The sequence below is a fragment of the Stylophora pistillata genome, chromosome 13 (assembly GCF_964205215.1).
Source record: "Stylophora pistillata chromosome 13, jaStyPist1.2, whole genome shotgun sequence".
NCBI lineage: Eukaryota > Metazoa > Cnidaria > Anthozoa > Scleractinia > Pocilloporidae > Stylophora > Stylophora pistillata.
The window spans coordinates 6,499,116-6,524,205 of record NC_142531.1 but is presented as its reverse complement, the minus strand read 5'-3'; the positions used below and the strand labels follow the sequence as shown (position 1 = coordinate 6,524,205).

At 36.4% G+C, this 25,090-nt stretch overlaps 2 protein-coding genes across 3 annotated transcripts; one reads left to right on the top strand and one right to left on the bottom strand.

The window, feature by feature from the left end:
• The first annotated feature begins 205 nt into the window (after window positions 1-205).
• On the top strand, window positions 206-4,097 carry LOC111326947 (uncharacterized). Its single transcript, XM_022931030.2, has 3 exons — window positions 206-1,023; window positions 2,100-2,209; window positions 3,127-4,097. The coding sequence occupies exons 1-3, from the start codon at window positions 376-378 to the stop codon at window positions 3,149-3,151; spliced, it is 783 nt and encodes a 260-aa protein (XP_022786765.2). The 5' UTR covers window positions 206-375; the 3' UTR covers window positions 3,152-4,097.
• Window positions 4,098-4,169: 72 nt separating this feature from the next.
• LOC111326946 (trifunctional enzyme subunit alpha, mitochondrial) lies at window positions 4,170-24,950 on the bottom strand. 2 transcript variants are annotated; one of them, XM_022931028.2, is made up of 34 exons: window positions 24,792-24,950; window positions 24,392-24,424; window positions 22,440-22,510; window positions 22,296-22,337; window positions 22,078-22,169; window positions 21,293-21,323; window positions 20,457-20,504; window positions 20,244-20,303; window positions 18,191-18,310; window positions 17,948-18,050; window positions 17,059-17,128; window positions 16,495-16,553; window positions 16,221-16,291; window positions 15,253-15,303; window positions 14,737-14,793; window positions 13,291-13,400; window positions 13,089-13,137; window positions 12,251-12,336; window positions 12,129-12,164; window positions 11,681-11,732; window positions 10,963-11,046; window positions 10,790-10,846; window positions 10,602-10,631; window positions 10,362-10,449; window positions 10,074-10,126; window positions 9,510-9,578; window positions 8,915-8,995; window positions 7,610-7,668; window positions 7,461-7,516; window positions 7,180-7,232; window positions 6,430-6,485; window positions 6,063-6,153; window positions 5,207-5,261; window positions 4,170-4,625 (listed from the first exon to the last, which is right to left on the bottom strand). In XM_022931028.2, the coding sequence occupies exons 1-34, from the start codon at window positions 24,871-24,873 to the stop codon at window positions 4,474-4,476; spliced, it is 2,307 nt and encodes a 768-aa protein (XP_022786763.2). In that variant the 5' UTR covers window positions 24,874-24,950; the 3' UTR covers window positions 4,170-4,473. The 2 variants fall into 2 exon arrangements, with proteins under 2 accessions (XP_022786763.2, XP_022786764.2); XM_022931029.2 differs by having other exon boundaries at window positions 22,440-22,507.
• Between the last annotated feature and the right edge of the window lie 140 nt (window positions 24,951-25,090).

Genomic DNA, 25,090 nt, shown 5'->3' with positions numbered 1-25,090 from the left:
GGGCAGAAGAGCGGGCTCTTCCGCCCTAACTTGAAATCGACTCACAGCCCCTGGGTCTCCGAGGATGGAACCGCCCATTTATTGATTGAAAGATTCAAATAATTCTCACGGTGAAGGGATGCGACTAAAAAGTTAAACGAGTGGGACTGATATCTAATGATAGGACCCAGTTTTCCGACGCCTAAACTGCAGGGGGTTGGATCGCAGTAACCTTTGGAGATTTTGGAGGGAAATGTGTAAACAGTTGACTGTGGCGTCAGTGATTGGAATTTAAATTTTTTCCAGACTGTTCCGGATTGTATACTTGAAGAATTCGAATGGTACACATCAAGACAAATAGACTTCCCTTGTCCTAAGCACTGTATTTCATCGGAGATGGCGGCGCCTTTTTTACCCACTGGAGCTGCACTTTTCAGTGATGGTGGCTTTTCTGAAGATTTGTTTTTGTGCAGAAGGTATGTTAACGTGCCCAAATATTTCGATCCAAAACTGCTGTTTTTTGGATCAGGAAACGGACCTTTAAAGCTATGCCAGCGATTGATGGACAATGTGGTAAATTCTCCGAATCTTTTGACTGTAAGGCCAACAATCAGCTTGTTGAGTATGATTCCGTCGGTAGTAGACGACCTGCCATCAACCATGAAGGGACTTCAAATCGTTGCCTTCGGAAAGAAATATAATTGGACACAAGATGAACCTGAAGGAGTCTTTTTCGTTACGGATTACGACACTGTGCGAATAGACGGACTAAAGAAGAAAAAAGACATAGCTGTTGAGGATTTCATGGAGTGGCGAAACTTTCCCAGGGACCGTTTGTACGGGGTGATCTTTCAAGAAGTAGAACCGTTGTGGCTAAGTCGTGTGCGCTCTGCTGAAATATTCAACTTCAAAAAGCGGTTAGCTGATGTTTTACAGGTGAAATCAGAGAGCGTTTTTTGGCTGCAAACAAAACAGGAGGCTTTGCATCTTCTGTCTATCACCATGACCAAAATTTATCGCTGGCGAGAGGATAAAGAAAGCGAGGTTTGTAAAATGGAAATTGAAATCAGCTGATATGCATAACTTAACTACTGTTGTATTTTACAAGAAACATCAACAATGGCCATTAGCGTCGACAAATTAGTTTAGATACTTTCCCATTTATAGATGGGCTGAAATCAATGTATTTATGTCTTTCGATTTTCACCCTTTTTTCCTTAAATTTTGACAACAGGTATTTCCAAAGGGAATCCTAAATATTGTTCAATATTTAAATACAAATACTTAAATGTAATTAATTATTCATGCAAGTTTTCCTTCAAATGTGGGTATTATCGTTCTTGTTATTGATTTAACAAAGAATTGTCCGTAAACTTTTAAAAGAAGAGACGCGTTCACTTAAAATATAAAAAAGGTTACCTCAAGTCAGTGATGTTGATTCTGGTAAGGGGAGAATATAACTTCAGAGACCTTTTACAGTTCTTTGCTTAGAATTGGACGACTAGCCCTTTCAAAATTTTAGTGCGCTCGGGAAATTGGATTAATCTTGTTAGATTTCCGTCTCTCTTGAAAGTAAAAGATTTGGAATAGAGAAGAGCAGGTACTGGGGGAATGGAGAAAACACATTTTGTAGGAATCCTTTGTCAATCAAGTTCAGTTCTGCAACTGCTATTGAACTGCTAAGTTTTCATAGTGGAAAGCAATTGCAAAAGAAAAGTTCAGTTACAAACTAATATAACTACACTTACAATAGTATGTAGCGAAAATGACATTTATGTATTTGCTCTGCCTGAATGTTGAAGCAAGGATTCACAGCATTTCACACGAGAACAATCAATTTTTTTTAATGTCTTGGAAAGTCAATGTGAAGAACTTGCTGTTTGCTCTTTTGTTACACACAGAGAATTGTTGGCAGTGTCCTTTGAATCTTTGAACTTTATTGTCAACAAAATCAAGATGTGCATAAAGAAAATCCAAAATACCAGTTGTAGGATTACTCATGTTGTATTACTTATATTCATGTCTACTCAAATTGTTTCCAGAAAAAAAAACTTAGGAAGATAACCCTCTGAGTTGTGATAGTTGCATGTGAATACTTGGGAATTTTATCTACTTTAAAGGAAAATGAAAAAATAGCACGTGGTGAGGTAAAGTTGACTCAAGAAGAAAAGCAGAAAGAACTTCTTGAACCCACAACAATGCTTTATGGTGATATTGCAGAGAAGAATGGGTAGGTGACAACGAATTTGTTCTTTTTAAAGTCTAACTAGATAGGAGGCATAAGTTAACCAAACTGTGATGGTCAGGGTTACCTAAGAGGATTCAAAATCCAGAGTGCCTTTGTTTCAAAGGTGGCTTGTGTTAATGAATCCTCTGACCCTTTGGAGTCATGAGCATCTAATTTCTCCTTGCAATATCACCCCCTGAATCACACATTAAGGTCATGAGAATAAAGGAAACGATCACTGACTAAAGAAGCTCTTAATTTTTAAACAAATTCTCCTTGTCAGCCCCTTAGGAAAAGTTCTGAGAATAGTATAGAGAATATGCATACTGATGTTAGGCCTAGGGTTTAAGGGGTTACGCTTAAATCTTAAACTTAACTTTCATTTCTCATCTGTATGTGTGGGGGAGTATAACAAGGTAATTTTTGGATTAATGGACTGAATTGTTGTGCCACTGTGAGGCTGACATTTCAAGCATTAGCCCTTTGTCAGAGTGAATGGAGGAATTATGGGTTGTGTGTGTTTATATGCACAAAATAGAGCTATGCTATTGGTGTTCATCCTTCTACCAGTGTTCTCAGCCCAACAAAGCATCATAAATCTACTAAAAAGAAAAATTACTATCATCCAAGGTTAGCTTAGTTGTGTGTGACTGCCCAACCCAAAGGGTATGGTTAGAAGTGGTTTGGACTTCAAGACAGAACACATTCCGACAGTGTGTGCCCATTGTATTAATAACCATTTAACACCTCTTGCACTTAAAATGAGCATTCCCTTCACAGACCTGTGCATGTATACATGACTGTTCTTTTCTAATTTGTTTGTTGAGCAAATGAGGGTAACAGAGGGTACTAAGTTCTTATAATGCATTTAGTATCTTCCCAAGACATATTGTGTAATCATGATTCCTTTCCATTTTCAGGATTGTGTTAGCTGAAGGAGTGTGACATCTAGATCTCCAAGAATGACGCCTGTTGAACTTTCACTAGCCACCAGTCGGTTCAGCTGACTTAAAAGCTCATTATACAAATATTTTCAGTTGGAAAAAAATATATACATATAAATACTCTAAAATCCCCGCAAGTGGGAGAGTAATATTCATTTGCCAATAAATTTTGATATATTTTGTGTGAGAATACATTTTATATTCTTTAGAATATATTAAATGGATTATTCTCTGATTTTAGACAGGAGCATGTGACATAGAATAAGGTTGATGTCTTTTGTTCTTAAGTCAATGGCAGTTTTACAAAGTCTGCTCTTAAATTGCAGACAGAATAAGTGGAAACTCATTCCATAGTTGTGCCAAAATGTTTAATGCACTGTATTACTTTGCTGTTGTTAGTGTGCATATAATTAAGACTATTTAACATGTTAGAGTTCCCATGTTTTGATTTGGAAATGTAGAAGTAGAGTGCATACATGAACAGAGATTTAAATGTATGATAAGTGCAGTGGAACATACTAAAATCTTTGTTACTACTTCAGTTAAACAGATACAAGTATTAAGTTTTCAACTAAGTATTTTTACATCTTCCCAAATGTGTAGAGGTATTATGTGCAGGTATTATGGCCAGCTATTTGGCTCTCCTGACTGAGAGGTAATTTGATACCAAGAAGCTTTAACAAATTGAAAGGGAAAAGCCTGTAAATTTAACTTTTGAAATGAGGGAAGTGTGTCTAGATCTCATTAGTAAGGGTACTGGGATTGTAACCCAAAAATCCTCAAGTTTAATTATGTGGCTGCACTTAATAAATGATCACCTGTTCCTTTTCCTCCCCATTGGCTTATTTAACTGTTTTATTTTGGTTTATTTAAATACTTATTACATTTTCCTTTACTGACTATTTGTTTTTTGCATTTGCAATAAAGGTCAGTAAGCTTTCAATTTACTTGCCATGTCAATAGTTAGTCTCATTTCAGTGACTGTACAATTTATGTTACCTCTCTGATAAGACACTGTGTGAGTTTGCTTGTTGCCTTTTATTTAGTTTTTCAACCTACAAACATGTTCACATGCACGAGCACCAGTTGCTGCTATTTTCTCAGTTTACAGAGAAACTCCTTAGTGTGAGATTTGAACTGGGAAAACTTTATGAAACTTTTGTAAGGAGTACCCTATAAAAGAAATGACATACTCTTTGCAAATTCACATCTATTCCTGTTTTAAAAAATGATGCAGTCTCCCATGTGGCAAAAAGAATGCTAAATCATCTAACAGCCTCTGTGGTCAGGAAAATACCTGGCATTGCAAAGACTATCAGACCATTATCTCTTGTGGAACTTCTTGCTTGGATCTTTAGCGTAATCTAACAACATCTGGCAGGGAACAAACCGTTCTCCACCAATTGTTTCATGTAGTTTTTCCATTCTTTCAACAAACTTGTCAGCTCCATAAGCATCAAGATAGCGGAAAGGACCTAGGAAAGATTACAGTCACTTCCTGATCTAAATTTTCTAATTTCCTAACAAAGAGAATGTCACAAGTTGTGATCATGAAATCAATAGCTGACATAGAAACTGTTAGAGAGAGATCTCAGAAGGAAGCGACTGCAGCAACATGTAGAAGACCTAAAACTTAAGTGAGCTTAATTCCTTCCGTTTTTGATTGGATTCATAATATCTCAGGATCAACATAATGTATGGTAAAACTGTACTATGCACAAATGGTAAGGGTAAGGGTAACTTAAAGGGACACCTGATAATGTGGGGTTTTACGTAGCTGAAATAAACACTGGGCATCTGCTTAAGAAAAACAGGGTGCCAGCCCATTGCTTCCATCAGCAACGAGTCACCAACAATAACCAACTCTATTGTGTGGTCAAATGAAACAAATACTGCATTTACACATTTTAATTGGAAACATTCATCATTTAAGTTAGAGTTATTGTCTTCAGAGCCAGATAGCGAGTGAATACTTTTACAATTGTTTCATCAGCATTTAGCCATGGAATACAAAAGTGCTCACAGTAAAAGATACGAAAAATTATTTTAAACTAACCTCCATGGAAAGGTGGGAATCCAAGACCAAATACAGCACCAATGTCCCCATCAACCTAGAATGAGAAAAGAACTTTTAGCTTATGGTTTACTATGCCAAAAAAGGGACTGACATCCCTTCTCAACAAAATACACTGTAGAGATAAGTAATGGCAAAAAGCTATCATTGGTCTGTCAAGAAATTCTTGCTTGTGGAATTAACTTAGATTCTGAGAATTGGTTAAGACCCTTAATTTGAAGTGTTCTTCTCTAGCTTATTATCACAAAGAAAGTGTGATGCAAAAAAAAAAAGTTTGTCTCATGGTGAAGACTAGCAGTATTCAGTGAGAGCATTATATCATGGGGAGGTGACTGCAATTAATCTCAGATTACTATCAAGCTCACTCTTAGCCAGTGAGCAAGTCCACACTGTTGTCACTGCAGGATGTGCATTTCTTCTCATGCAGGAAGAGTTGAGATGAGTCTAGGTGAGATTTACCTGGGGCCAGAGGTAGAGCTAGGCTCTTTGCAGACCTCTTGCTTGTGTTGTTCAAGGACTCATACTTTGTCACACACAGGTGAAGAAAGGCTCATGCAGAAGCTCTCAAAATGAGGGCCTGCTCAAAAGCTAGCTCAATTTTAAATTAGTCACACATTGTTCATTCATGAACTTCTATGCTACAGCAAGTAATAAGGCATCTGCATTACAGGATGTTATGACAAAAGAAATGTTCAGTATACTTCTGCCAATCAACACAATTGCTTTGATGAGAGAGAATTCTTTGGCCATGGGGTTTCTTATCATACAAAGGTCACCTGCTATTCTAAATGTGGGAAGAATGACAAATTGATACTGGCTTGCAAAAGGTCACACTTACTGGATTTCTCAAAATTCCTTCTTGAAGACAGAGTATAGACTCATTGACAAAACGCGCTGCCAGTCTCATTTGAATTTCCTCAGCTTCATGGCTATGGAAAAAGAATAAAATAATCATGGGAAAATAAGTTAAAATAGCTTTCAATTGGTTTTTCTAATTATTGTAATGAAAATTTACTTGACAACCCCTAAAAGAAAAACAATGACAAATGAAGACCATTCATTTTGTCACTTGCAATGGAGACTTCAAATTTATTAGTACATACAGTTTGAGGGAAGTTGGGAATTCAAAACATTCCAAATCAATCTTTCGAAATAATAATAATAACTAGGTGGGCAACACATGGAATAAGTGAAATCAGACTGACCTTCCCTTCTTGGGAATGGAAAACTCTTTAAGAATCTTCTCTGCTGCACCATTGATCTATAAGAAAAAGAGATTGATCAGTTTGCTCAACTTCTCATTAACACTTATTTTAAATGAACCACCTTTGTGTACATGTTGTCTGACAAAAACAACAGTACAAGAGCAACAAATGGCAGTATGACCAAGTGGAGTCCAATTCGGTCTGTTATCAAACGAGTGATTAACAAAATCAGATTCATGAATGCGCAGTGGAAGTCTGATTTGTTTAGTATTAGTATGATTACCAACAGAATTGGATGACTGTAGTCCTATTCAACTTACAAATTAATCAAAACTTTGACAAAACTCAAGAAAGAAACTAGTCATCCATTATAAATTTTCATGAAAAAAAAGTTAACTTGGTGAAGTGTGCAACGCGAGGTGTACTGTTCACATTCACAGGCATAACATGTTAACTGACCTTTGAACCATCCTATTACACTGTCCAATTACAGGCATGTGTACACTGTCCTATTACACTGTCCAATTACAAGCATGATGTGTGCACTGTCCTATTACACTGTCCAATTACAAGCATGATGTGTGCACTGTCCTATTAGTGTGCAAATCGGGCTGGTGTTAACCAATCACATTTGAGAGTTTTGTTATAGTTTTGATTAACTTGATAATCATAAATTTATCTTCAGTTGGTAATCAACTGCTTTAAAATTTAAACAAAATAAATAAATGTAACTTTTTATTGATTGCTTACTCCTCGCTCGCCTTTCCCACCATACATAAAGAAGCCTTTTCCAGACTTCCTTCCTGTTAACAAAAAGAATATTAAATTTTAGTTATTAACAAAGATAAGATTGATGCGCACAAAAAATACTTTATCATAAATTCTAATATTGACAGCAATTTTTAACTTGTCAGCTAGTGACATGACAAGGAACAAAGTTAAAGAAAAAGAAGAAAAAAATACAACAGCACCTAAATAGAAATTGTGTCTTCCTTGACATGTGAAATAGTTTTTAATAAAGACAAGCAAACCTAAATGTCCTCCATCGACCATTGCTTTTAAGACCCTTGGATCACCACCACCAAATCTAAAGATAAAAGGGAAGAAAAACAGAAACCATCATCACAAACTGATTTCCCTACCAACCTCATTTCAATAATGTTACCAAGGCAATTCTCACCTTTCACCAAAAGCTTTCCCAAGATCCTCTGCAACGTGAGCTGCTACATCGATACCCACCTGAAGGAAGAAAAATGTAAACTGTTTAGCACTGTGGAACTGGAATGCTTTACCTATTCAAGGGACAGGTTAGGTTAAACATGAAAGCCTTACTGAACTTACTGCTCTTAAATTTATTAAATATTGATAACCTTCTCTGAATAACATGTTGCCATGACTACACTATAACTGAAACTGTAGTGTATGTTTTTGGCCTGATTTTGTAGTAATTCTCTTCAAAAGAAATTCTATGGACATAGCTTTCATCAAAGATCATTGTTATACTAATGAGCTATATAATTATCAAATGAATACTACTGAGCAAAGCACTAAAATCCATGACACAGAGGCAGCTAAACACCCATATGTGACCCTCCACAGGATTTCCAGCATAATGGTGATGACACGGGCACACTATCTTAGCATGGTAGACAAAAGAAATTTTCGTTAACACAGTAGCAGCGTGTCATGATGCACTCCTGATTAAAATTTTCTTTTGTTCTATATAAACAATGAACCATGTTCAGGTTAAACAAAGAATCATGTTAAAGGGTGTGAAAACAAAAGCCATGTTATGCTGTGTCATATATATTGCACTCTGGTGTGCGAAATATCACGTGTGTTAAATAATACCCATGTCAGATCAAAACATCTGTAAGAGATTGCAAATGCAAAAAATTATACATCTCCATTAAAGCAAAACCTGCATTTGTAACTTATTTTCATCATCGAATCACTGATTCACGTTGTAAACTTCACCTGTTATCTTCCAATGAATCACAATTTGTCATACGAAACCCATTTTTCTTTTCTCAAAATGCAGAAATTTATAGCAAGATCGAGTTTAACCCATCGACACTCACATGTAACACGATCTAACACGTGCCTACGAAAAGTCAAAATTTTGGAGAAACCAAGAAAGCAAACACAATGCACAGTAAATTTTTAAAAATAATCTTTTCCAAAAAAACAAGCTCCAGTGAAAGAAGACTAATTAAAGAACTTATTTTCGTCAAAAAAAGCGATAGGTGCACATTTTGTTTTCTCTCAAAAAATCAAGATGAAAGATAAAAATCCCTAAATATTTTCGCATGTGTGCAAATGAGCCTGTGGATCATAATTATGTAAACAGTCATGTTCTTCCAATTACAGTGTATGAATCAGTGCTACACTGAAAACAAAGTACAATTTTCATCTTTAGATACACAGTTCTTATCCACCAAAACAACAAGTCTTAATTTGTACAATAAAAATCTTTCATATCCACCTCATCAGCCAAAGTGGCTGATCCAACTGGGAATCCAAACTTCTTGGTAAGGTCATCAAGATCCTTTGGGCTGACTCCTTCCTACAACAAAAAGGGAACCAGAAACAGGGAGACATTTATTTATTTAATCACTTTCACCAGAGTATGGCGAGGGTCGCACAACAGAGCGAGGCTCCAAATTAAGTGCGCCCAACATCCCACCCATCCCACCCCAGGGGAGGACATCCATCACACAGTAATCTCGTGTGTGGGAAATTAACGTCTCCTACCCCAACCCTGCAGGAGATGGGACCTCCATTTATTCGTCCGTATCCAAGAAGACTAGAATATCTAACCATTTCTTGATGTTATAGAAAGGCAGCAAATTCTTCTCAATTATTTTAAGACCCTGAGTGTTGGTCCGGCCGGGGCTTGAACCCTCGACCTCCCGCACAACAGTCCAGCGCTCTATCCAGTGAGCTAACCGGGAGATGTCACTGAGTTACTTTCTTTGCAGCACAAAGAAGTGACTCCATAGATGATCAAGTAGCCCATACATACGAGAAGCTATTTCTCAGCACTACTCAGTGTTAAGGAATATAAATAACAATCTCACCTGAAGAAGAGCCACTGCTTCTGCCAATGTGGGAGCCAGGATTCGTGTGGTGTAAAAACCTGGACCATCCTTAAATCAATCACATTAATTTAGAGTTAGAGAAAGATATTCATGACTAATAGCAAAGTACATTTATATGTAAACTATAAAATATTAATAACTGTCTGTAAGGTACTTAAAATTGAAAATGTACCCAAAGCCTTCACCAGCAGGAGAAAGAGGAATTTAAAACAATCAAGACCAACTTTTAAGTTATACTTTGCCTTTAAGATAATTGTGGGGATTTACAAATTCATATCTGTCACCCCCAAATTTCCTCAATAAAAGGGGAAACATTTTGACTATGGTCACAACGTTTGAAGGCTTCTAACCACCTAGAAGTCAGTGCTAATTCTACAGAATATGATAAAATATACGAGCTTTCAATTGTATATCTCTGTTTTTGAGGGGTTATTTCCTCCAGAGGATCATTAGTTTCAGACTTGTGCATTATCTCAGTAAAACAAAACTCTAATTATAATCAAACTTGTTGCTAGTTAGACAGATAGGTAGAGAAAGTCTCACCTTTACAACAATGACTGTCTTTCCTTGCTTTAAACCAACATCCACAGCAGCAGCTGACAAAAAATAACAAAATAAACATGCAATTATATTAAACGCATTTTTGGTTGACAAAATTAAAGTAAGCTTGTCCTCTTTCTGTCCAGAAATTGCACATAATAATAAGTAAAATATTGAGACAAACGCGTGAAGCTTAGGAGTTAAATATCGGTACATGCAAGGGTAAGAAAATAGCTCCTACTCCTCAACTCAAGCTGTGTCTAACAATCAATAATATTTAACAAATCTTACCAGCTGTGTCTTTTGAAGTTTTGTCTGTTGTTATGATTTCCAATAGAGGCATTTTGTCCACAGGTGAAAAGTAGTGCATTCCTATGACCTGCACATTGGCAGATAAATGAAAGTCACCCATAGATGTAAAATAATATTAATAATTATGTACTTGTAATACTTGGACAATTACATCTTTTCTTTACAAAGTTGGGGTTTAGGTTTATCCATAAAATATCAAATATACAGCCTCCCTCTCACCTTCTCAGGTCTTTTACTAGCTTCTGCAATCTGGAAAATATAACACACAAGTCCAATTCAAAGGAAAGATGAATATATCTTCAGAGTTATACTTAGAAAAAAGGATTAAAAAAAAAGAGCACTGAAAATCAAACTTCAACACTGAAAAGCTAAGCAACTCCATGTATTGGTCAGGAAACAAGACTGACCTGATGTATAGGTAGAGCAGATGTATTTGATGCAAACACACAATGTTCAGGGATGACCTACAAACATGACAAAAGAACCTCATCTCATCTCTGAAAAAAGCGAGAGATTATAATCACAGACAGAGAGATTACAAGAGCATAAAATGGAAAAGACAACAAAGAATTGGCCTGACCTGTTCAATTTCCTTAATGACCTTATGTTTGATGTTAATGTCCTCAAAGACAGCTTCAATCACCATGTCTGCTTTTTTAAAGTTCTACAATACATAATAAATACATGTAAGTGTACACTGCTGGTAGAAACTCATTTGATCTTACAGACTTCTATATTGTACAGCAGGCATACAAGGGAACATAAAGAGAGTCTTGTATTAGCGTGATCTAAATATCCCTTACCCCTTAAACTATAAAAATCAGATAATTTATTTTTTTGCAATTCTCTCTCATGGCTTAATTCCTTGTCAAGTAGTTAGGCGAATTTTATCTTTCATTAAACTTTCACCCTCTGACTGATACACTTCTTTGTTCTTATGAACTGTTTGCTGGATATCATAATTATTGAAATTGGGAAAATTTCATGTGAATCAATTAAGATTTCATGATTCTACAACAGGGTCCTGATGAAAAAGTTAACATAGCAGAGCAATTTCCAAAATAGAGAAAAAGAAAGGACTACAAAATAAGAAAAGGGAACTTTCGTAAGAGATGATCACATCAGGGTCTCCCTCTTCAACAAAAAAAAAATTATCAAAGACACACAATATCCTGCAACATTGAAATGCAAGTAGCTAAAAGTCTGATATCAATAAGATTAGATTAATCAAATATAATTAAAGCAGAGCTGATTGTTTCTAGGGAAAGTGAAAAATCTAAGAAACATAAAATATTTACCGCAAAGTCTAATTGAGCTGACAAGTTAGACATCATGTGATCTCTTTCAAATCTGCAAAAGAAAAAAATAATGATACCAATATTATCACTATATTATTAATTATTAATAAACTGTGATTGCTAACAAAATCTATCTTTAAGTTAGCTGACTGTAAAGGACTACAGGGAAAGGAATTGGAATGGATTAGGCTGTATTGGATGAATTTAAACAGAATAGATGCAAGTTGATTGGAGTGGATTGGAGTGGATTAGCAAAGATTAAAGTGGATTGGGGGGAATTGGACTGAGATACTCATTGTTGAAGTTTTCTCAGACAGCTTTTCCATAACATAAGAAATAATTTCCATTGAGATGATTGAGGTTGTACAAACAAAAGTGATGCAAAAAAGTCAATGAAAGAGGACATCTTTTTCTTGTTATTGTAAAGTACTGTCAGCTGTATACTTACGATGTCATAGCCTTCTTCTTCACACGACCATTGAATCTGAAGCCAAGAAAAAAGAATTAGATGCGAGTCATTCAAATGTTTGCTACCTTTTAATTCCAAATTCACTGCCTTAACCAACATACCCCTTGTAGACTTGTTCTTGTCCTCTTGTAAGTCCTTCTTGAATGTTGTCCTTCATTATCACTTGATGACCCTTTTGAAGGCTGACCTACATAAATTGATGTAACAATTAATATATATAAATTATATATATTGAAAATTAAGTGTCTTCATAAGCTGAAAGGTAGATACACTCTCATCTGACTTACTGCCATTCCAATATTCTGTTACGAGAGCACTGGCTCACTAGATTCCCTTGGTTTTTATGAAATCACGAGGTGGATTTTCCAGGAACAATATTTGATGGCAAAATATCTCTTTAACTTGCTGCCTCATTTGATGGAGTGCAAATGTTACAATTAACATGATGCTAAAAGTCTGCATGGTCCTAATTCTGGACAAATAACTACATGTAGTAAATCAATTATCCATTCCCATATGCACATTCGAAGGGGCCTGGTCATCTTTTGATTACAACCACTGAACTTAAAGGATAAAAATTGTTTAACAGGTATCTGTTTAGAACTAAAGAGATGAATCAAAGAAACTGCATTTTCAATTAGACTTTTCCCTCTTCTTCAGAGATAAAAAATAAATAGTGCTGCAGCCATTTTGAAGATTTGATTTTCGTTATTTTTACAATCAGTTGAAGTGGAGTGATTTTAGCTAGGTGTTATGATAAATTATTATGGTTCCCAGCTTATCTGAACATGCACCAAGTTAACCTGAGAATGTCTGTAGACCAAACTTGATAAAAAGAAACAATTCATCATGAAAGCTCACCACACATCAACAAGAGCTAGTGACTGTGGCCAACCTTTTAGCCTTAGTTTTGATTCAATAAAAGCATTCCTTGCTCACCTGTGCAATTCCAGCACCCATGAGACCAGCACCAAGGACAGCAACAGTTCTAATGGAGAGAAAAAGTTCTGTCAAAACATCGATAGTACCTTTTTGAAGTAGTAGAAATCCCTTCTGAAACGCTGGACATTGTTAATGTTGCATTTATTTAACATTCACTCAAGGCTTTATTTCAAGCACTTTTTGAATTATAATCACTTACTTAACTGGCCTTTCAGGTGCTCCATAGTGATTCTTTTTGCATTCTGTCTGGCCAAAGAACAATCCCATTAAGGCTTTGGCTTCTGTAGTTTGACTTAATTCACCAAATCCCTGAAAACAACAGAAAAAACTTTCAATCCTTCCTGCACGCTGTGACAATAATGCACTCTTGTTTTTACTCTTTTGGCAATGCAGTGAAATCATTGCAGTAAATTGATGAGCTATGAACTAACATGTTAAGAACAATGATTGATGAAAGTATTGTGAAAGGGTAAACTCTAAGACCTCTAAGACCCTCCTGATTAGCTCAATGGATAGAGCACTGGACTGTTGTGCAGGAGGTCGAGGGTTCGAGCCCCTGTCAGACCAACACTCAGGGTCTTAAAATAATTGAGAAGAATATGCTAACTTTCTATAATGTCAAGAAATGATTAGATAGTCTAGTCTTCTCGGAGAGGGACGAAGAAATGGAGGTTCCATCTCCTGCAGAGTTAGGGGCAGGAGATGTTAATTTCCCATGCATGAGTTTACTGTGTGATGTATGTCCTCCCCTGGGGTGGGATGGGTGGGTAAGGGATGGGTGGGTAACAGGACCCCTATTGATACCAGTGTTTACTACACTGAAGGGGCTATCCTGTATAAATATAGATGTCTACTCTGTCTACTCTACTCTACCTTCATAGATACCGTAAAAACCTGCACCCTGAATTTAGAAACTCAAATTTTGGAAAAAAAGTTATTTGAAAGAAGTCAAAAGAAATCCAAAGTTGAGTCTTGAGAAGTCTTCTTCATCCACTGTTCATTAAACGTTAACTCACTTTTAACATTGCAACGGAAAATGCTTCAAAGTCTTACCCACAATTTTAGCACTTTAATATAATGAACATCGTTTCTACCAACTTTGACATATGATTGATCTTTTTCTGGTATTTGTTGATGGGAATTTTTTCATTCAACACAGGTTTCCATAGATTTTTGCATTACAACAAGAATGTAAGCAGAAGATTCGAAGCTTAGTAACCAGGCATTAGATCGGATGTATTAACGGTAATCGGCGTCGACTTTCTTGACACTTTTTTCAAATATTCCTGCATATAAGCCACACCCCAATTTCTAACAATGATTTTTAGGAAATCCAGAGGTGTTTACTGTATACTGTTAGCAGCGCCACCCCTGGACTTTGGAATCTGCTTCCATCTACAATATTTTGTTCTTTTTCCAGTTAAAAAGATATTAAAAAGTGGACTTGAATCAGTGTATGAAGAAAAAGACCCTGAGTAAGTACATATGGTGTAGACAAAAAAATATGAAATTTCTTTGTTTTATCAACAATGTATTGAGATGAAACCTAACCATGGAAGCCACTAATAATTTCAATATGCAATCATACCCTGTTGAAAGCAATGCCCTTCAAAAGCAACAGTTATCAAAAGTCAACAACACTAACCTCAGCCTCTTTCTTGTAACCATGCGCAGGGCCTTTTTCTAGCCCTTCTTTTACGACCTACCACGAAAAAGTGACATTGTAAGATTTACTTATCTTGTTGAAGATACTGAGTAACAACTTTCAGGGAAGTAACTGGCATGTCATTTCAAATTTGACCAATAAGATGCCATGGGTATAGCTGAGCAAAAATGGGGAGCACCATTATTTTGAAATGTTCTTTACTAACTGATTACTTGCTATAAATAGCATGATTGAAGGTTAAGAAAGACCTCTGACTTGTAAGTTGAAAGGCAGAGGGTACACTATATTCAGAACATTCTTGAAGTGACATGGCATGAGGAAAATGGCCACACAAGACACCAATCTAGACACTGTGATTTAATTCTCTTAAACAGGTAGATACAAATTAGAAATGAGAAGATTATAGTGCTCTATCAACTGCCTCCAACAAAATTAATGATATCAAGTTAAAGCCTTCTGAGGTCTATTGAAAGTAATCGTAAAGCACTGCCTTACATCAATAATCCTAAGTGGAGCAGGATAAAGACCCCCTGTCTTCTTCATAACCTGAAAAAATGGAAAATGTAAATCTTATTAACCTATTGATGTCCAGTGCGCCCGTAAGCGCCCATGTGGAACCACACCCTTTCTACACCTTGTGACGTCATCACTTTTAACCCTGGAGCACGACTTTGAGCACGTACTTAAACAGGTTGAAAATATCTTACAAACGATACCAGAATGAGCACAATTGAGTAAAGGAGATGGGAGAAATAGCCAAAAAACCATGTAACTTTGACCTGAAAATCTGCACGAAAATCTTGTTCTAATACCCACCTACCTTTCTGAGCATGTGGTTTGAAAATAATGAGTAGTTTCCTAAAAAAATCTCTACACCAAAATGAAGCCTACTAAATTTCCAGCAAGTGAGGAGAAACTTCAGGCAAGGAAAGGGGAAAAAAAGGGCAGGAGAAAGAGAGAAAAGCAAAAGTCATAAGTGGGGCATTACTTTTCAACCCAAAAACTATCTCGAAATTTTGCTTTCTGCGCGTGCCCGAGATTTTCAGGCCGCCATTTTGCATTTGGATCGAAAGGCCGTCGAGTGTAAAAGCTGTCAATGGGCTTGTGGTATGTTTGAGCTTTTAAAACCACAACAGTGACCCAAAATCTGCTCGACTAGCTTCAAAACACAGTTTTTCACAAAAGCTGCGGCTATTAATGGGTTAAAGCATTAAACTGTAACAATTATGAATAATAGTAAAGAAATACTTTGTTAGCTTTCAAATTCAACAAAATAATTACACAGGGAGCCAGTACTAATTTCAAAGCTTTATATGGTATGTTACATCACAATCCAAAGGAAACATTTCAGAATCACCATACCTACTTGAAAAAGCCACATTATAGCTGGTCACTTACTTAAATTTGAAAACTTGACAAAAAGAAAAAAAAAAAAGGAAGGTTATAGTCAATAGCACACTTACTGTTTCTCCAGCTTTCTTGAAAACAAAGTTTCTTCCATACACTGTTTCTGTTGTTATCTTATGTTGTAAATCTAGGATACAGAGTTCAGAATAAAAGTATTTCATTGAGCTGTTCCATCTATCCATCAGATTCCTAACTGATCTACATGTAGCATTTTTTGTGCAGCTTACTAAAATTATGACAAAATTGCAACAACACATCAATATTCACATGCAATTTTAACAATAATTATGGTTAAAGTATCAATCTGTAACTATCAGCCACATATATTACCTTTTAAGTTTGTCCAGGAATGTGATCTATCTAGTTTTATACTTCCAGAAGCTAGACTCCTATGTAAACACAATAAAAATTTCATATTATGAAGGTCATTACATACATACATACGTTAATTGACCAGTCCCCTTATACAGGATAGCCCTGCAGGAGACAGGACCTCCATTTATTCGTCCCAATCCCAGAAGACTAGAGTATCTAACCATTTCTTGATAAAGAAAGGTAGCATATTCTTCTCACTTGTTTTAAGACCTCGAGTGTTAGTCCAACCAGGGCTCGAACCCTCAACCTCCCGCACAACAGTCCAGTGCTCTATCCATTATAGCTTGATATGCCCAACAATACTACAATTATCAGTTAAGTTAGGTGCAGAAAAAGTCTGTGACAAGGTTTTGACCACAAGATAATGGTGTTATAAGGGGCAACTAATTAACCCTGTTCCCAATGCCCACCACAACCATACCATTTCAACATCAAAACATGGTTGCTAAACTTCTGTCTGGCCTTACTCCACTTGAAATTGTAGTAACTACTTTCTACTAGTAAACTCTTTTAACTTACTTTGCACTCTGGATTGCTACATCTTCCAAGTATTGTAAGGTATTTTCTGCTGGTGGCTTTAGCCCTGGACCTGTAGTTAATGTAATTTTACAGTTTATATTCATGGAAATCACCAAGGATCATTTTGGAAATGACCCACAGGTCAGTTTTGAAAGCAAGAACAGCTAAAACATAATTAGGCTAAGAGATTAGTCACGGTGAAGAATTTCTAAAGCTGATATTTCAAGCATTAACCCTTTCTAATTCACTCTGACAAAGGGCTAACTAACTAAATGCCAGATTTATAATCCTTTACGTAACCAATTTCCATTTTTATCAACTCTGTTGATAATACTAAATAAACTCATTATACTCCCTCCCCCCCCCCCATTGTTGCAGCACCACAGTTTCTCTACAAACTTACCCCTTTAAAACATACCCAGCCCTAGTTTCAAAAGGATTGAAAAGTTCATCCCCATCCACCCCCTTTTTGAGAAAAATGAAACCTTCCAGAGGATCATGTTGAAACCAGGCTTACACATAAACTCAGAAATTGTTGTTACCAATCATTTTGGCCTGGAAACAAGAAGCCTTTATCACAAACATGGGCTTTAGAATGACCCTATAACAGATAACTTAATACACTGTAACTTGCTTGAAAATTTCTTGGGAAGAGTTTGCCAATGGAGAAGGTAATATGGAAACCACACTTAGGTCTGTAAGACATTTTCCTGGAAATTACAACATTTAAATCACTTTTTTCTATTTATCTCCACATCTTTGCTTCACAAAAGAAAACTACAAAATGAAACAGGACCAGAGAATAATTCAACACCACAGTTTCAAAAGCAAGTGGGTAAGGGAAGGGTATTGCTTACTCTACCACTCTACCATAAACAAATCAGCATACCTAGTGGTTTGACAAGTTGATCAACAAGGCCCATTCTTTTAGCTTTACTTGATTTAATGTTTTTTCCTGTTAGCATCATGTCCAAAGCATCAGGAAGGCCAACCTAAATGTCCAAAAAAACAATTAGAGAGTCAAGGGTTACCAACAGGCCTTAGATATGGAGCCATTTCAAATTCCTGTTTGATTAACAAAAATCTCTCTTCTACAGAACACTTGATTTTAAAAGATGCCATTCTGACTTACAAGTGGAGGCAATCTCTGAGTTCCTCCAGCACCAGGAAGGAGACCTAACATGACTTCAGGGGCAGAGAGGACAGTGGATTGATTATCAACAGCTACTCTGTAATGGCAGCTCAAGGCCACCTGAGGATCGAAACAGAAGACAAATTATTGAAAGGGTTACTCAATACCTTACAGGTACATAAGTCCACTGGTTTTAATCACAAAATAAACATACATATGTGACCGGGCACAGGATTTCGTACACTAACGCTTTACCGTTTAAGGAATCAATCCGTTTACTATCCGTTTACCATCCGTTTAAAACGGATCATTAAAGCGTTTAAACGCTTTCTTCATCCGTTTAAACGCTTTGCTCATCCGTTGAACGTTTTCGACAAAACGTTTAAACGGTTAACCTATCCGTTTAAAATGAAATACATCCGTTTAATGGTTACTTGCATCCGTTTAACGAGGAGAGCGAGATTTGTTTTCATGATTATGCAAATTTATTTCGATTGACGTGTATGGCAAAATTTACAAAATCTGTGGCTATCGAGTTTCTCATCTGTTATTTCCATCGATTGAAAGGAAACAGAAATTGCTTTATAAAAGCTGTAATTACACATTACTTTACGAAATCGAATGCTAGATGAAACAGGAGCGAAAGAAAGCTGAGTTTTGTTACATGCGTATGCAAAATTGTTTCGATTAATCGACGGTGAAATCTACAAAATCAGCGGCATTTCTTAACGTTTTTCTCTTGATAGTGTGTTTTCATTTCAGTCAATACGTAGAAGAAACAATGTAGGAACATGAAAAATAAAACGACTTTGCTTCTCAATTCTATTTTCTTTCTGTCGAGAATGTTCAGTCCACATGGTATGATTGACAGATTGCTTCCTCTGCTTATGCAAATTTTCAAACGCATTGCGAGCTCTCCAGGGCGAGACTCGCTCTTGGCTCGCTTCACTCGCCAGTGGATAGCTTAATTGCAGGCTAGTAATTTCATTTTACTTAATTTTCTATTGTTGTCAGTCGAATATTATTAGCATGAAACGTCACTGTTCCACATGAACAATTCGTATAATTGTTCACAACGGTTTCTGATCGATATGTGCATGGCTTCCCACTGTTCTTTAGCCCTCCTCATCCGTTCAAGGTTTTTGTCCATCCGTTTAATGTTTTGAGCTATCCATAAAATAATTATAGATGTTGTTCAACCATTTAACGTTTTGAGCCATCCGTTTATTTTTTTTTTCTCGGCCGTTTAACGGTTTACAGAATCCGTTTTTGGACTTTGCTCTACCGTTTAACGCTTTGGACTATTCGTTTAAACGAACATGCAAACCGTTTAAACGTTCTTACTACCCGTTTACTATCCGTTTACAAACCGATTACTTTTAACCATTTAACGGAAAAGCGTTAGTGTACGAAATCCTGTGCCCGGTCACATATCTACTTTATGTATCAGCAATATCAATGTTAATATTTTACTAGTAAAACATGCGTCAAGATTGTCTGGAAATCATTTATGCCATAGTTTATTGCCCGATTACCACAGGCCTGTATATATGTTGATTTCAAATTTTTATATTCTTGCTGTCAAGACAATTTAGGTATTCAAAGGCATTTTTTTAAATCCACGATGACCTTTGTTCCACAAATAGAGTTATCCCTGGCAAGATTGGTCTTTTGCCATTAATTTTGCAATTTGCTGTGCTTCTCAATTTGATGATTATAAGAAAATGGGTCACACCAAAGAACAGTTTATCTTGCAATCATGAGTGACTGTCATAACTTCAAACTGCAACCAAGAATAATATATTCCTTTGGAAAATACTTAACTTCTGTGATGACTGTGAGCCAAATATTTTCCTGTCCTGCCTGACCTTACCCAGTCAATGAGCAATTTATCATATGACCCTTACTTTCCCTTTGCTCAAATCTCATAGGGTTGTGTGTCTTTTTCCAGTGCTGCTCAGCCACTACATATAGCCCTCATTCAGGATTTTTGTCTTAACCTTTTTAACAAAAGCATGTATAGGGCTGTACAGGCCACATAAAATGCAATTACCTCCAGTCCACCTCCAAGGCATGATCCCATAATTGCAGCAACATAAGGTTTGGGACTGTCCTGTAACAAAGACACAATGTAATTAATACAATGCCATCTTAAAAAATCAAAAACTTAACTGCTATACAATGATCGTTCCCGAGGACAGTTCAACTAGACATGCAAACTGGCAGACAATAATACCAAAATGTAAGCACCAGTTAGAGCACTCACTGCAATATGTTGCATGACTTTCTGGCCATTTGCTGATATTTCTTCCACCTTAGAAAGATAAAACATATTATAAAATAGTCTAACACATAAATATGGGATAAAAACAAACCTCCTCAAACTTAAAATTAAATTCAGGTATGTTACAAAAATGACTTTTCATTGCATCCATAGTTTTTGATTTTACTATCTATCTAACCATGATTTCAAGTTACACTTTATAACTGCAATGTTTTTATGATGACTTTGCCAATTAAAAAAAATGTAAATGTAATTTGCACATGGTGTATATGTATGGTTTGCTGAGTCTATAGTAGGGGTCAGGTTGTGGCTGTCAGCCTGGCATAACTAACAACAGTGCACTATAGGGGAATCCTTGTTTACAATATTTGCCTCATTAGCATAAGCAATTCAGTTTCTGATCGAGCTAAAAATAAATCAGCTCTGAATATCGAAAGGTCAAAGTACGATTAACTCGGCCAATGAATACGAGCCTGATACATTGAATACTTTTTGTGCCACACGGGTTTAAAAACTCAAAATTTTACATAGAATGTATGAGCTCATTAGCACTTTTGCCACCCAGAAATTTTGCAGTTTTTGATGGACTATTTCTCCTTGAATATTACACCCAAAGAGCTAAAAATTTCACCATGTACTAAGGTTTTCTAGCTCTTTAGCTGCCTGAAGTCAATTTGTATCTAACATGCTTCCTTCTTTACGCAAAGCCGTATGCAAATGAGAAAAAATGTAAACAATGACATCAGCATGAATCCGCCTATAGACCAACCAACAATATATGTGGAAATGTAAGCAAAAACACACGAATGCAATCTTACCTTCTGTGCAGTGTCACCAGCACTCAACATGCTATGAAAAGAAATTATATGCGTTATATTTACTTGTTCTTAACCCTTTAATCCATAAGAGTGATTAGCATCTAATTTCTCCCAACAATATCACCCCTGAATCAAACATTAGTGTCACAATGATAAATGGAAATGATCACCAACTTAATGGAATACATGTATTTAACCCAAACATTAATAGGGACAGTGAATAAGAAATTTCAAGAATGTGATGTACCCAAGATCAAGAAACATAACTACAGCTGTCCAAGAAAGTGGTATGATAGCAGACCACTTGAGGTAAAACTTCACTAGGACAACCAAACTTAAACACTTCACGCATGAGAACTCAATCGTATTTCTTTCTACTGTCTCTCATACAATTCTTGTGATGTTAGTTTTGACAATTTAGCATTGGATCAACTACTGATCTCCTAGTTGACTTTTTTAATTTATATTCTCATCACTTTTATGCGTGACATTGTATTGTTATCGTGAAGGGAAATTTTATCTTGATCACTCATGAAAGTTGAGGGTAAGATTACATTGATCATAGCTGTTGAGAGCTAACCAATTGCACTTATCAATGTGCTTTGTTTGGTTAAAAACCATTTCCCTTATCACATGATTAAGAATAGCACTTGTAAAAGGGTAGCATGTAGTCAAAACCATTATTTTTTTCTCACAAGTAAATCACAATACATTGGGTGTCATTATTGGATGCATTTTACAATACAATAACAGCTTTTTGTAAACTGTACTGTTTGTCAACATACTTGATATCAGCACCAGCTATCCAACATCCTGGTTTGGCAGATGCAAGAACAATACTTTTCACATCTGGGTTATTTTCAACCCCTTGCATTACCTAATCATTCATTCACATAAGAAGTGGCAATAATCAGATTAACACAATGCAATGAAGTGACCTTACAACTTTTCATTTATTCTATGAAGATCACATAGAGGCAGAATCTGCACTCATTATTCTTACCTCAACCAATTCTGTTGTGAGCTTCTCCGACAGCACATTAACCTAACAAAGGAATTAAGAGATTCAAGTCAATGAAGCTACATTATTTACACTGTACAGTGAACTTTTCTTGTAATAACTTTTTTTACAATACTTAAGACTCACCTTAGAGTCTGGAGTGTCAAACCTGACAACAGCTACACCATCCTGGATGTGGCATTTTACACATTTGTCTGCTAAGCAGAAACAAATCAAATAATCCTTACTTCATATCCATGACCCAAGTATTTTTCTGTTGTGCCCTCCCACTTAGTCAACAAGTGGATATTCTCAAGCACCACCAAGAGCAGAGAGGTATGCAAATTGCTATACAATGTAATTAAAACACTCCGAGGGATTAAAGTAAACCTTGTGCGAAGAACTCTCTCAATGACATGCTACAAACTTGGAATCTGTATAATTTAAGTTTAAACAGTTTAGCGAATGCCTTTAGTGATAACCCACTTAGATACCTATTTATTAATTTTTGTATATCACTCTTGTACTTGTATTATGTAGTAATCAGGGCCAGGTCGTTCAAAGCTGTGTTAAGATAACCCAGGGTTAGTGTGAAATTCGATTTCAGATCTGAAAGCTCTGAAAGAAAATTCAGCGTAATTCCATTTGTCTACAATTTGATGATTGAATGTCCTAGAAAGAACTGGGAAAATTATCCCAAAATGGCTTTTGATTAGAGAAATTTAGAAACCTAGATTAAAATTTAACCCTGGGTTAGAGCTAATCGGCCTTTGAACAACTGGGCCCAGGTTGTTAACCCTTAGTCTTTACTGGTAAAATGTTGTCTTACTTTATAACACACATAGCTGATGGTGAAATATCTTCCTATCTGTCCATCCTCATTCAGGAAAAAAGCAATTTATCATACAGATGCCTCTTCCTCTTTCTCGTTTCCTTCTATTTTCTTTAAAAGATAAGCTGAAGTGTACATGCATTTCAATTGGTTCTTACTAATTAACAATTATTCCACGAGCGCGTGTTGGATATGAGATGATAGATAGCCAACAAGGCGCGTAGCGCTGAGTTGGCTATAATCATCTCATATCTAACAAGCGCGAGTGGAATAATTGTTTTATTAAAAAAAACGCCCCCAAGATAATATTAGACAAATCTTCTCGACTTTATTTTGTAAGAAGAAACCAGATGTTACAATGTACAGATATTAGATTATGGTATATTGGCTCATATACCATAATGACTGAGCCAATAAAAAGTCTTGAATTGCATTATCCAATGATCCAGTTTTTAATAAGGATCAATATTCCAGGACAGACACAAAGATGATGTCACTATGAATGGCATTTTGTGTTTTCGCCATACAAAAGCCAAAGATTCTTTGTTGCCCTGGGTCAGTAACAGGTCTTATTACACGACTCAGGCAGTCAGAGGGCCAATAACTAAAATCAACCAATCAAAATGCTCTATTGCTGGTCAATATTCTCTCAGTATTGGACTGGGCACTGTCCTGAATGGTCCCAAATGATACCGCACTTGTGTCCCTCTGAACTTCAGTCGTATAATAAATCTCTGATTAACCAAGCTTGCTCGGGACCGTACTGGAAGAATATCGACCCTCGGTCTTTTTTGTACGGACCTCGCTGTGCTCGGTCCGTACTGTCAAGACCTCGGGCCAATATTCTCCCAGTATGGCCCTCACGCTTGGTTAATAAGATATATATAGAAGACCTCAAAATGCTGTAAGAACATTAGTGACATACCTGGCTGTGTCTTGTGTGACACTTTTATGTTCTTATTACATTTTTACTTGATCTGTGATGATCTATTACTTAATAGATACACAACAAAATGGGATCTTTTACTTGTAACACCAGGCAATTTCACCATCTTCACTTGCATCAACATGGAATTTATTTGTTGAGAACTTTGCACCTTACAGGACTTTACACTACGTCATTAAGGTTGTTCAAGACCTGCTCGTGCCATTGTATATAGCCCTAACATGGAGTTTTGACTAAGTTTTTCAATATGAACCTTCACTAAACTGATTGATATCTACAAGGTCAAACAAATCTCAAAATTATAAAACAAGCTTTGCATACCTGCTGAAGTTTGATTAGACCGCGTGAGAATTCCTGAAATAGAAAACAGAAGTGGAAATGTAGCAGGCTAAATCTCGGAATTCAATAATATTGTAAATTTTATGTTTAAGGAACTCAAGGGGTGGGTCTGGTGGTGTGGTGGACCATTTGCGTGACCTTCGTACTGTCACAAGAAAGTACAAGAGGACTGAACCAAAAGAGTACTCTGAAGCCACACATCGACTGGAAGTAATTTCAAAATAACAATTCACTTGATATGCAATGAAAAATTTGGCAGATACATTAACGTGAAAGGTGTAAAACTCAATTCATTGGATTTCACGTGCAACTTCGTAAGCCACAATATCTACGACTTGCTACACGTAAACGCATTGTGATTAAAATAAACAAAAAAACAAACCTGAACTTATTGTTGGTAAAACACGCTTCTTAGCAGCAGTTGAAACTCGGCTGAGTCCAACTCTTAGAGCTGAGGAAAGCATTTTTATTCCTTAGTAAACTATGAAGAAGTTTACTACAAATCTGTTTTTTTTCCGGGGTTTTCGCCAATATGCGCAGGCGCTTTTGTCAACGTAACATTTCTCCCAAGCTGCTCTTCGCGACTAGTATCAAAGTTCAGTCTTGTTCCCAGATCTCCGTACCCTTCGATGACCTTCAGAGTTATTCTTAGCTTCCTCGCAAAGATTGTCGTGATTTTGA